Below are 14,692 nucleotides of genomic sequence, written 5' to 3'. Positions count from 1 at the left end.
CGTACATAGATGTTGTCCAGGAAAACATTTACAGCTTCAATGATATCTTTACATTTCCAGTAACTGTGTCTAATAATAAGAAGGTGTGAAATGAGTGCCAATGAGACAACTATCCATCCAAGTCAAAATGTGTAAAAAGTAAACAATTATAGGTCAAAGTATACGTACGGCCTTCAACACGGCTCACACCAAACAGCAAGCTATAAAGGGCCCCAACATTACTAGTGTAAAACAATTCTAACAAGTAAACCAACGGTCTAATCTTTATAAAAAACGTGAAACGAGAAACACTTATAAACCACAACAACAAACGACAACCACTGAACAACGTACTCCCGACTTAAGAGAGGTGCATAAAAATGCAGCTGGTTTAAAGGTTTTTACAACCTTAATCCTTACCGGAACTGAAACAGTGGTGTAACATTATAACATAAAAACACTAGCATACTTTATTTATTCCTCAAAGAAAAGTTCCACGTGTAGTCCAGGAAATATAAAAAAAAACCTGCACAATGTGGTAAAAGCATGAAATTTGGTATATAAGCTCCTAACACCATTCTTAGCAAAATAAGATATGGAGCCAACCTGAAAAAAATCAGCTTCCGGTTTTTTCCAAGATGGCGGATAAAATTGCAAAAATTCTAAACTGAATATCAAAGGAACCGTACACAAGGTGGTAAAACATTGAAACTTTGTATACTATCTCTTTAGACCCTTCTTAACAAATAAAGAAATGAAACCAATATAAAAAACTATCAACTTCCGGTTTTTCCAAGATGGCGGCCGAAATAACAAATATGATAAAACAAGTCAATAGGACGTTGCAATATTTCCCCAAAAAAATATATCAGATGAGTAAAATTGAAAGTAATATATATACAGTAGCTGTTATATGCGATAAGACGTTCATTCATCCTGTTTGTGTCGGTAAACCCTATACTCTTCAGTCCATAAGACACAATCTCCACAACACTTGCATAAAGCTGTACATGAAAGGGCGAATTTGAAACCCTTGCACTGTCCTCGACAACCTTTCTTGCATCCACAGTGAACAAGCTCTTGTAGTGAAGAGGCTGCTTCTGCCAATATTGTCCAGAACGGGTTCTTACATACCGTTGTCTTGCTTCTTCCAACCATACAAGTGTGGGGATGGAAGAACAGGCTGTAAAAGCAAACACTGTATCCGAATCAATCCAGCTTGGTAAACAGAACGTTTGGCATGTTGGTAAAGTGCCTCTCGTGTTGGTGGTACAGACTCGACTGATCTACCTGTATGTGCAAAGAGTACTTTTCTAGCTTCATTTATACTGTTGGATTCACTTGTCCGATGTAACAAAAGAACAACATATCGCTCCAACAATGGTAGTATTAAATCGCGGCATATTGTACTTGGTTGGCCTGTCACAGGTCTAAAAGCAGCTCGGGGAAAGCATTCCATGTCTCCCATGCTGTTTTCTTTCCTCGTCCTGCAAATAAAGATACAGTGTCGCAACCTGTAAAGGCGTGGAATATTGGTAAAAGCCTAGATTTAAGAGGACCAAAAGATTGTGCAATATCATGAATAGGAATGCAACGAATGTTTCCCGGTTGCAAATGCTATCCATATCTCATCAGCTTCTGTGTCCTCAAATACAGATATAGCGATCACAATTACGTCTGTATCCACAGTTTTAATGTGGATATTTTTAAAACCATCCCTGCCTGTATCTGCAACATGAATCATAACTCTCGTATCTGCTTTTTCGTGTTTGCACGGTTGTAATTTTGACTTGTCTATGTGTGCCTGATTTGAAATCACATTCTCTCCAACTGTACATATAACTTTCTTTTCGCTATTTGCTACTTCTGCCAACTTTTCCGATAGAAACTGAAACGGCTCCCTTTTATTCTCATCAACCCGTAGAGAGCCATGTTAGTTCTTAGGGATATTTGTTTGAGCTTGAACTCGCCTTCGAATTCCCTTCCCTCTCTTTTCTCTGGTTGCACTTTTGACGCTGTTTTCTACATATGTGTCCCATACTACATCAACGCGTCCAACATCGTTATTTTGGTTCACTATGTAGGGAACAAACACTTTTATCGCATAAAAGAAATAGCATTGGTCCAACCTGACGCTTCCAGCCAATCTCCAATAGTTTTTGGAATGGCCATCTCGACATGAAGACCTCCAAACAAAATGAAGAACTTATCTTCGTCGTAACCAGAAGAATCCGCCATCATTGAGTCAAAATGGGACCATACGTCAGTGTGATAAGTCAGATCTATCAAGAAAATGTCTTGAGCCGTTAATATCTAAAACAATAGTTAACCCTCAAGTGAATGCAACAATAATTGACGGTGCAGCAGTTGTCAATATGCTCAAGCCTGATGCAGCAGTAGTCAATATGCTCAAGCCTGATGCAGCATATCATTTCATGATTATGCGGTAAAAGTGTTTGTTCCCTACATAGTAAACCGAAATAGCGATGTAGTATAGGACGCATATGTAGAAAAAAAAAAAAAAGTGCAAACCAGAGAAAAGAGAGGGAAGGGAATTAGAAGGCGAGTTCAAGCTCAAACAAATATCCCTAAGAACTGGCATAGCTTTCTACGGGTTAATGAGAATAAAAGGGAGCTGTTTCGGTTTCTATCGGAAAAGTTGGCAGAAGTAGCACATACTGAAAAGAAAGTTATCTGTACAGTTGGAGAGAATGTGATATCAAATCAGGCACACATAGACAAGTAAAAACTACAACTGTGCAAACACGAAGAAGCAGATACGAGAGTTATGATTCACGTTGCAGATGCAGTCAGGGATGGTTTTAAAAAGATCAGCATTAAAACTGTGGATACAGACGTAATTGTGATCGCTATATCTGTATTTGAGGACACAGAAGCTGATGAGATATGGATAGCATTTGCAACCGGGAAACATTTCCGTTACATTCCTATTCATGATATTGCACAATATTTGGATCCTCTTAAATATAGGCTTTTACCAATATTCAACGCTTTAACAGGTTGCAACACTGTATCTTCATTTGCAGGACGAGGAAAGAAAACAGCATGGGATACATGGAATGTTTTCCCCGAGGTATCAGCTGCTTTTAGACCGATGACAGACCGACTAAGTACAATATGCCGTGATTTAATTCTACTATTGCTTGAGCGATATGTTGTTCTTTTGTTCCATCGAACAAGTGAATCCAACAGTGTAAATGAAGTAAGACAAGTACTCTTTGCACATAAAGGAAGATCAATCGAGTCTGTACTACCAACACGAGATGCACTTCACCAACATGCCAAACGTTCTGTGTACCAAGCTGGATTGATTTCGATACAGTGTTTGCTTTTACAGCCTGTTCTTCCATCCCCACACGTGTATGGTTTGAAGAAGCAAGACAACGGCATGTACGAACCCGTTCTGGGCAATATTGGCAGAAGCAGCCTCTTCACTACAGGAGCTTGTTCACTGTGGATGCAAGAAAGGTTGTCGAGGACAGTGCAAGGGTTTCAAATCCGCCCTTCCGTGTACAGCTTTATGCAAGTGTGGTGGAGATTGTGCCTAATGGACTGCAGAGTATATGGTTTACCAACACAAACAAGATGAATGAACGTCTTATTGCATATAACAGCTACTGTATATATATTAGTTATTACTTTCAATTGTACTCATCTGATATATTTTATTTGTAAATATTGCAACGTCCTATTGACTTGTTTTATCATTTTTGTTATTTCGGCCGACATCTTGAAAAAAACCGGAAGTTGTTTTTAGAAGGGTCTAAAGAGATAGTATACCAAGTTTCATTGTTTTACCACCTTGTGTACGGTTACTTTGATATTTAGTTTAAATTTTTTGCAGTTTTTTCCGCCATCTTTGAAAAAACCGGAAGTTGATTTTTTTTCAGGTTGGCTCCATATCTTATTTTGCTTAGAATGATGTTAGGAGCTTATATACCAAGTTTGATGCTTTTACCACATTTTGCAGAATTCTGATGCAAAATTGAACTTAGGTGCTTGACTAGTGTGGAACTTGCAAGTTGCAATATGTTGGTGAAACAGAAACACCATTTAACATCCGACTTAATAACCATCGGTCATTTTATACAAAAGAAAGAAACTGCCCAATCACAAGACATCTTTTAAGAGAAGGGCATAATTTTGAAAACGTCACATTTCACGCTGTTTGACGCTTAGCTTAATGCTTAGCAGTTACATGAACAATGACGTTGCGTCATAATACTAATATATTACGAACAATGACAGTGTTCCAAAGATGGATGAAAGCGCTAGACAATGCTGCTTTTAAAACTCTTTTATATATATAATTCGTCTAAACAACAGCCCAACAATGTTAGATCTTTAAATCTAGCGTCTTAACACAGTACATGGTATATAAGGCATAAAGATGGAATTAAAATATTGTTACAGATCAGCTGAATTATCTATTGTAAGGATCCTACAAATTAATGTAAGATGCAGTCACAGAAATAATTATATTATAAGTACGTCTGAACCAGTGACGACTCTACAACAGATTTTATCCATCGAAACACCAGATGGGATGGTGATACAAGGCTGAACAAATATTCTGTATACATAATTCGTCTAAACAACAGCCCAACAATTATAGATCTGTAAATTTGCGGAAGCAAATTTCTGTTCTTCCCTAGCCAGGATTCGAACTCATGCTACTGAGATATCGTGGCACCAAATCGCCTTGAACTATGTCCGACGCGCTAGACCACTTATCCACCTAGGCTCTATATTAACAAAGCTTTCGGTAGCCGGGTGTTAACTTTCCTCGTCAGTTTCAATCTAGCGTCGTAACACAGTACATGATATATAAGGCATGAAGATGGAATTGTTACAGATCAGCTGAATTATCTATTGTAAAGGCGATTTGATGCCTCGATATATCAGCAGCATGAGTTCGAATCCTGGCCAGGGAAGAACAAAAATTTGCTTCCGCAAATTTACAGATCTAACATTGTTGGGCTGTTGTTTAGACGAATTATATATACAGAATGTATTTTCAGCTTTGTATCACCATCATTACTGGTGATCCGATTGATAAAATCTGTTGTAGAGTCGTCACTGGTTCAGACGTATATATAATATAATTATTTTTGTGACTGCATCTCACATTTATTTGTAGGATCCTTTACAATAGATAATTCAGCTAATCTGTAACAATTCCAATATGTGCCTTATATATCATGTACTGTGTTACGACGGTATATTAAAACTGACGAGGAAAGGTAACACCCGGCCACCGAAAGCTTTATTAATATAGAGTCTAGGTGGTCGAGTGGTCTAGCGCGTCGGGCATAGTCAAGTCGATTTGGTGCCACGATATCTCAGTAGCATGAGTGCGAATCCCGGCCAGGGAAGAACAAAATATTTGCTTGCACAAATTTACAGATCTAACATTGTTGGGCTGTTGTTAAGACGAAATATATATACAGAATGAATTTTCAGCCTTGTATCACCATCACTGCTGGTGATCCGATGTATAAAATCTGTTGTAGAGTCGTCAATTGTTCAGACGTACTTATTATATATATATATATATTAAGATCGAATTTATTACATCGGTGATCCGTTTATTTGGCAATCGCCAATGGCAGTCAGCAGGGTTTAAGAACATTTGTTGTTCGACCTGTTAGTCAAATGCGTTTTGTTAGAATATACTTTTTCTGTTTTTTGGTCTTTTGGAAAATGTTGTTTTTGCTGTATTTAGACCCCTCCAACTTGTTTTTGCTGTATTTAGACCCCTCCAATTTGTTTTGCATGCACACGTATAAAAATTGCGGTTTTTATCCAACGCAATCATAGGTTTGAACGTTGTTTTCAATTCAGACTTGTATATATATATATATATATATATATATAGGTTGTGTTCAAAATGTAAGTTTGTACAAATTATAATTTGTACAGGGTTTTTGTACAAGTTTTAAGTTTATTGACACATATCTTTTTGCACCAGGTGATAAAAGTTCAAAAGTTAAATATATCAGTTAAATATCTTAAATTCAAATGTTTATTCTTTAACCTAACATTTAGTGCTATTCTCTCGCTGTCCTTATGCCGGAAATAAGGACACCCGAATGGTTTAAATTCTAATTTTATTTTTCTTCTTTTACCAAAATCATATCCATAAAAAGTCTGTTTGTGTATTTCTAATGTTTTTTGTATCAATGCTCAGTATTAGACTGTATCATGTAGTCAAGGAAATATGATAGAAATATGTCAAACAAAAGACTGTGTGCTTGCATGATCAATTTGTGTTAAGCGGTTCATTAAACACTGATAACTTGTACAATAAATCTGTACACATTATAATTTGTAAAACATGACAATTTGTACACAAAATATATATATATGAATAAACATCTTTCTCTTATATGAATAAACATCTTCCTTTATTATGAAATCACAAAGTAAATGTAAATAGAATTACAAATTGTATAAAATTTAGTTCTTCGAAGGAATATAACACAAGAGTAATGTTACACTATATTTGTGCCGTTTCAAATTTCTTGAAAGCATTATTATTTAAAAATTAATAAACAAATATCTGAAATAAATCTTCATCTTCTATGCTGTGTAAGTAAGTTAAAGCATCCAATTTGAAGAATGTAATTTTACAGCCTGGAATGCCAAAAGCAACGTCAAGCAATGAGCGCCAATTCGTGTAGACAACGACGTCTAATTATCGGTTTCATCGAGCACAGAATTCCCATCACAGACGCTTCCGGTTGTCCGTGTACGGATCAATATATTAAAGCAGTGTCAAGTAACCTATCATATTTACAGGAAGTGAATTTTTTCAAACTGGAGGTAGAAACGTATCCCCTCTCTTTCAAGCAAAAGTATAAACAATCATACATTCCTGGAATCAGCATAAAGTAAGCTATCATCTGCCACCGATATGAAATTTTAAACCGGAAGTTTATATTTTCCTATCAAAATATGTGCATTTGTGATGGAAATATCTTCAATGGTTCTCTAAACAATTGGTTTTAAATTTTACTGTACCTTTGCTATATTAAAGTATACGATTGTAAATAGATTGAATTAGATATGCTGTCTATGTCAACTAGACAGCAAACAAACGACAAAATAAACATCTCTAGATCAAGTATTGGTTACCTACACCAATTCCAGCACTTAGCTTCGATTTACAACTTAAGTGTTGATAGGCTAGAGATACAGTTGATGAAATAATTAAAATTGCGGCCAACTCAGCCACTACATTCAACAAGAGGGCAGCTTTTAGTCTTCACTAAAGAATAGATGTCCCGGTTTATTTCCATAACAAATTATAAAGACGACTGACTAGAATTATTTAAAGAAATTACAGATGTACTAAAGTTAACTTAAAGCAGACCTTATGACTATTCTCAAAGTAAACTTTAGAAAATTTAACCAGACATCATGCAAGTTAACTTTATCCTTATCAGACCATACCCCAGGTCTGATTTTAATGACTTATGGAGACCAGACCATACCCAATAATAGGTCTTATTAGTCTGATCTGTTCTCAGCACAGGTCAGCTTGACCAGACCTGTGGACAGGCCAGCTTGACCAGACCAAACTCTGATGTTTACCTGTCCTATGGACGACAAGTCTGCTATTTGACAGACCAGTCATGTCAGTCATTGGGACATGTTTTCTTTTTAATCGATCGTATGTATATTTGTTTTTAACAAACTTGTAGGTACATGTATGTGATCATACTTAAATAATATTCATAAGGCAAAGCGGTCCTATTGACTAATTAGCTTTGGCTCATGTTAACTTTATCTTGCAGAAGACCAGACCAAAATTCACTTTTATTAGAAATTAGAACAGGTCTGGGTCGGACAGGACAGTCAAGATCAATGACTGCCATTAAAAGCAGACCGGGTCACAAGTTGTCTTGTGTGTAGAACTGGTTGTGGCAAAGTTAACTTCGTCAAGAGCTATCTTCGATATTGGACCTGTCATAAAGTTAAACTTTTGGGCATTTCATAAAAACAGCCCTAGGATCAAGTCTGCGTTTAAAGTTAACTTGAATGGTGTCATAGGACCGGTTGGAAAGTAAAAAATCCTGTCGCAAGTTAACCTTTATCAGTCACAAGCCTTATCATCAAGTTAAATAGCTGTGCAGGCTAGGACTGCACCCATATGTACATCATAGTAGTTTAATTATGTTTTTGTGTTTAAACCTATTCGGCGTTAGAGTCTGTATTGCGTGAAATCAAGTTGGAATTTAGTACAATATTTTCTGTGCTTGATGAATGTTATAGAAGAGCAGTTGTTTTGGAAAGACAAATGAATACACGTTCATAAATTCCAAGAACATAGGTAACCTGTAACCAATCCTGTAAACGTTTAACGTGGTCTACAAGAGATCTAACAGGTTTAACTTGACAATAAACACTTAGTTATTGATTTCATGTGAAAGATGACGCAGGTCTGTGCATTAATATCAACAACACATGTTTTTTGACGAGCCGAAAAAAGTCAAATACTGAAGCCGAGAAATCATCAAACATTGGAGTCCTAAAAAAATACAAATTGACGCTTTTCTTTCTTTATTAACGTGTTCCTTAGTTGAAGTGTACTCACAATGCACAATGCATTTTGATTCATTGGTCTATTGGTCAAGTTTTCAGGGATATATTTACATCCTGTATTTGACAATTACGATGCAAATGTATTCTGACGTCAGAATTCTAGTGGTCCCGATCGGCTTATCGGTGAGACTGGCGAACATATTCGAAGCTTGCACCCTCTCACACAGCTGAATTCTAGCAAAAATACTAGCAAAAAGATTAAAGTTTCCTTCCAAAACTTATTATTCCCGACCAAAAAGGGTTTGTAAGGAAAAGTCAGACATATAACCGAGGCAATTTAAATGATACAGGACTATATTGATGTTATAGATGAAGAGGTTATAGTCGTCTTCTTGGAATAAAACAGCCTTTGGCCGGATGGAATGGTAGGGCTTGACTTCGTTACGAATGAATTTAATTTTCGGAAACATTGTCGCATTAGGGTTCAAATGCTATGAAAAGGACACTCATATGTACTTAAACAAACGGTTATGTCAGAAATTACTTTTTAATTTCGCTATCAGCCAGGCAAAGGTGTCTCATAGCCCCAGTTTTTTTTTATATATGTAAGACTCTGAACTGCGATTGTATTCCGAATCGCGATTGTCACGCTGATGTGCTTTTACGCTGTAGTGCGTCTTTGATCACACAGAAGAGTGCTGATTTCATTGTAGCGCTATCTTTGTGATAGCTACGCCGAAGTGCATTATTGGCTGAAGAGCGATGGATTACATAAATGATATTTTCAATGTTTTTCATGTTCACGTGTCGATGTAGAAGTGTATTTTTGTCTATGTAGTAGCTTTTCTGTATTTTTCAATGTTAAATATCGGGAGTAAAACCTGTTTAATTCAAAACAGTCATGATAAAAAGTCATTGCATTTTCCGTCTTCACTGTAACGGCGTAGTGTACATTATACTTTGCAAATAGCTTAAAAAACAGTCGTTCTGATAATGTTTCAGAAATTCATGCTACATGGAAAAGCTATTGTTATGCCCCATTTACGGGCATTATGTTTTTCGGTATGTGCGTCCGTTGGTCCGTTCGTTCGTTCGTCCATTTGTTCGTCTGTCTGTTCCGTTTCAGGTTAAAGTTTTAGGTCAAGATAGTTTTTGATGAAGTTGAAGTGCAATAAACTTGAAACTTAATACACATGTTTCCTATGATATGATCTTTCTAATTTTCTAATTTCTTGTTTCCTTTTAAACCAGTACCAATTGAAATGACTGAAAAAATGTGGTAGTTGTTTGAGATGCAAATCAGAACAAAGAATAAGATGGATCATCGATTTTTTTTACTGAATCTAGAGAAAATATTGAACGTATGATATGTATATACTAACTTTTAAAAATATCAAGCTCTCATAATAATTGGTCATCTGTAAATTTGAAACTAGCGACCATGCATCTTATTGACCATCGCACATCGGCGATAGGACCATCGCACTTCGGCGCAGACCATCGCAATTCAGCGTCCTTATCGCATATCCGAGTCCTACATATATATTACTGACAAAGTCCTTAGCCTGTGCGATAAGGACAGAAAAGGCATTCAAGGCTCTGCACTGCCCGGGGAAGGTGATTAGGAGACACTAGAAAACCAAGTCAAAATATTTGCAGACGCCAACTGTTCAATAAAACTGAAATTTCCGTTCAAAATTATAAAAAAAAATCAAATCAAACATAAGCTATTGGTGATATATTGAACGATAATTCTAAAGATTTTAAATCAAGTAATGAAATATACCAACAATTAACAGATAATTTTATAATTATTGTTAACTGTATTTCGGAATCCGCACGTAAAAAACCAATGATGTTCAACGCACTTTAACAAGGCACAAAATCTAATTTTCTGAAAGCTTTGAATTTCTTAATCTAGGTAACCAAATCATTAAAATATATAAATATGGAAATGAGACCTATAAGTGTCAAACGAAATCGGAAAATCTATATAGCAATCTCATTAAAATGGATATTTATAGAAAAGTCACCAATTGCAATGAAAATGTATACATAGAATAATATATACCGAAAAAAAATTTCATATAATGAATCTGGCAAACAGAACATATTACTCAAGTATTACGATAAGTTTATTTACACAGATGTTTTAGTATTTAACATATGTATGTTCCACAAAACTTTTTAACATACCCATTTAACTTTGAGGACCTGGCGTCGTTGTTCAAATACAGACATTACTGGTAAAAAAACTATTCCAGTACTGTAAATAACACTGATATATCAGTAATGCAATCGTTTATCACAGTAAATCTAAATATGCATGGTAAAAAATGTACATCATAATTAAATTTATCGGCAGATCAACATAAAGAAGAATACAAAAGTAGTTCAACTATTCCTTTCGAAACCATATTTTCTGAACATAAGTAAACCCTATTGCTGTCATTGATTTCAACGGAAAGAAAATTATGAAAAATATATGGATAATGTATTTTGAACAATAAGGGGGAATAGTGCGGTGACTGAAGGCAGATATTTTTGTATAGACTGAAAGGAAGAAGGCAGAGACAATTCCTCAGAAGTTGGGCATTCTTCTGTGGACATCTGAAGAGTTTCGATGTCTTTTCTAAGTATACTTGCAGCGGAATGCAGTATCTGTTCCTTATTTGTGTCTATTATTGTTGACATTGATGCCTGCATCTCAGAGATTTTGAGGTCAGCTTTTAATTGACTAGCAGCTGATATGGCATCTCCAATATTTATGTTGCTACTGAATATTATGTTAGCTTTGCCTTTACCTTATTGTGGTTGTTTAGATTGCAGTTTCCAAGTAGAATATTTTAACTTAGAATCAGTACGAAGCAAAGATCTATATTTATCAAGTAACGTTGTCGTGAGGAATGCTTTTTGCACCATTAAATCGTTGTCAATTGCCAATATAAAATTAGTAAAAGGAGTACGTGATCTGAGATTTCTGCTTCCAGAGGATCAGATTTTTGTTTTTTCGTTTTTTGCAAATATTTTGTAATGCAACCAGAATGAAAAGGTGCTTGAAGTTTAAAAGATGGATGAGAAACTATTTCAACTTTCAAATTATTGTCATTCCTTTCTGCCACGGCTAACACATTCTTAATACGCTCATCTGATTCAAACTTGTGGAGTTTTCGATCTTTCTTAAATGTTTTGTTGTAACAAAATATACAAGAAATCCAGTCGAACGTCTGAATTCTAGAACGCGTACAAACACCTAAAACTGAGGGACAACAGTCCGAAGATTGTCTGTCGTCATTAAATGTCAGGTTAGAAACTCTGTTTACTTGTGTAACTTTTTGTAGCATGAACGATGGTAATTAAACTGCCTGCAATTCTTCAAATTCACAACTATCAAATGAAACAAATTCATATAGAATCTTGATGTACACCTCATCCAATCTTTTATTCTAGTCGATGTTTTTTTGGCATAGTATGCACTGCATAAAATTTAAAGACTTTCTTCTTTTCGGACTTGACGAATCGTACATGTCGCGGAATTATAACTGAAACTATTCGTTAATTATTTTTATTTAATACAATAAGACTTATCTGACAAAGTGTATTTGACGGACTATAACAAACTTTGTATCATTTATTAGTGCATTTAATTGAAAATAGTTGTATATAATAGCGAAAAAGGTAGTAATTTCATATATCTGTTGAGCGCAAATTATTGACCATAAGGTTTAATAATACACAAAATGTGATGGAAGGGAAGTGATTAAGTTCCGTCTTGAAATTGAAGTTTTTTACTCTATTCTTTTTTCCGTTGATTTCTTACGGATTTTTAATATTAAGGTTCTGAAATTTTTATCAGTAACTAGTTTAATGAAGTAATACATACTTAAAATATCATGGAATAGATTTTACTACTACTTTGAAGAAGAAACTAAAGTTTGTGTCTGAATTTGCAATAAAAATGGCCTCACTTTTAAACAGTCAAAACTTAGTAAATTTTATAGATTAGAAGGAAAGAGAATACTGAATAGAATATTTTGACATGTGATGATAGCTAAGGAAAAAAAATATATTAATTAAATATAAGCAAATATATTCAAATTTTCATTTTGAAAAAGGGGGGTTGAAAACTTTCCCATATACTACTAGTCATTAAAACGACTTTATAGAAAAATATGACCATACGAACTTCTTACGACAGGGTAGAAAATAAAGAAGATATATTTGTCTTTAAGTTAAGACCATTTTTGACCGTGTGTTACCGTATATCGTCTTATTTTCGCGGTTGTAAAATTTCGCGATTTTCATTGAATAAGGTATACGAAATATTTTGGCGTTTATTATTTTGGCGGATTCCAAACTTTTATCAATAACTTTGCACGTGCACATTTAAATTGGCGAAATTTATTTTGGCGATTTTGTTCTATCCGCAAAAAAAGCGATTATTTATACCCCGCGAAAAAAACCCGCTATACGGTATTTGGGGAAATTAAACTCGAAATCTAGACGACTTTTTACACTTCTGTCATCGCACTAGAAAGCTTAATCAAAAGACAGCGGTTGTACATCTGGAAATTTCTAATAACACAAGACACGTTATATATATTGAGGGAGCTGTTATATCATATTTTTTTTCAAAACAAATGTCCATAAGGTAATTAATAATCCTTTATAAAGAAATTGATGAAGGTGTTTGACGGAAGTTTAATGATCTCGCGTTCATTTAGTTGCTGCCAAACATTCATTTTTCTTTGAATGATAACGAAAAACAAGCGAATATCCTATGTAACTATAATGTGATATTTATTCCCGCTATTTGAACTTAAGCAATATGGTGTTGAAAGATGGCAAAATTAAAATAACTACATATAAGGAATGAAAATAGTGTCCTACGTGTACACATACTTTCTATGGTTGTTCATTAAAAACACTCATCTATTCTCGCTACCGTTTAAACGTGCGTATTTTCATTAAAAAAAAACGTCGTTAACTATGATATGCAAATATCAAGCAAAAAAAATAGTCTTTAAGATAATTGAAAATTCAAATTTTATATTTAACATTGTAAAATTTTGGGATTTGAAACATAACAATGATTTTTCGTTAAATATTTTTCTTCAGATTGAGGAAACCTTGGTGCACGAATACAACCTACTCAGACGGATGTCGCATCCAAATATAGTCACTTGTTATAATTTGTTACATACAGGTGCTAAATGGTATTTGGTTATGGAATTTATGGACATGGTATGTGTTTTAGTTCTATTTTGTTAATGTTAACTACAAGATCAGATTTATTTTTTTTCAGTAATTTCCGTCATGCATTTACCTTAAGCTACGATTACAATTAAAAACAGTTAACTTTCTGTTCGTTATATAATGAATGTCTAAATAAAGGCAACAGTAGTATACCGCTGTTCGAAATTCATAAATCGATTGAGAAAAAAACAAATCCGGGTTACAAACTAAAACTGAGAGAAACACATCAAATATAAGAGGAGAACTACGACACAACAGAAACACAACATTAAAATGTAACACACACAGAAACGAGCTATAATATAACAATGGCCATTTTCCTGACTTGGTACAGGACATTTTAAGAAAGAAATGGTGGGTTGAACCTGGTTTTGTGGCTAGCCAAACCTCCCGCTTTTATGGCTATGTTAAATATAACATTAAAATGACAACATTACATGACAGGACTACAATACAAATAAATAGGAGAACATATAGGACAGAGAAACATACGAATAATAGCTAACAAAAGCTACCAGGTTTAAAATTAAATACGCAAGATGCGCGTTTCGTCCACACAAGACTAACTAGTGACGCTCAGATAAAAAAAAGGACGAAAGCCAAAACAAGTACAAAGTTGAAGAGCATTGAGGACCAAAAGTTCCAAAAAGTTGTGCCAATTACGGCTAAGGTTATATGTCTGGGATAAAAAAATCCTTAGTATTTAGAATAATTCAAACTTATGCAAACAGTACATTTATAGAAATGACTATATAATAGAACTACATGATAACACCGAAGTGGTGACAACGGATACATAAAACAACATAAACCAGCACAAAAAAATTCACAGCCGATTTAGCCAAAGAGATCAACGCAAAAAAAGTGACGTCACATTTGAATTTCTGAA

General features: G+C 34.8%; 1 protein-coding gene across 1 annotated transcript in view; it reads left to right on the top strand.

Annotated features, from left to right (window-relative positions):
* Nucleotides 1-14,692, top strand: part of LOC127720792 (cyclin-dependent kinase 1-B-like) — a 47,785-nt gene that overhangs the window by 20,468 nt on the left and 12,625 nt on the right. The window contains exon 4 of the mRNA XM_052227543.1: nt 13,666-13,791. Within this exon, the coding sequence (XP_052083503.1) occupies nt 13,666-13,791 (126 nt within the window). The remainder of the gene's footprint in view (nt 1-13,665; nt 13,792-14,692) is intronic.

The sequence above is a fragment of the Mytilus californianus genome, unplaced genomic scaffold (genome assembly GCF_021869535.1).
Source record: "Mytilus californianus isolate M0D057914Y unplaced genomic scaffold, xbMytCali1.0.p SCAF_11, whole genome shotgun sequence".
Classification (NCBI taxonomy): Eukaryota; Metazoa; Mollusca; class Bivalvia; order Mytilida; family Mytilidae; genus Mytilus; species Mytilus californianus.
Note: the sequence above shows the minus strand (reverse complement) of the source record. Positions and strands in the feature narration are given on the sequence as shown.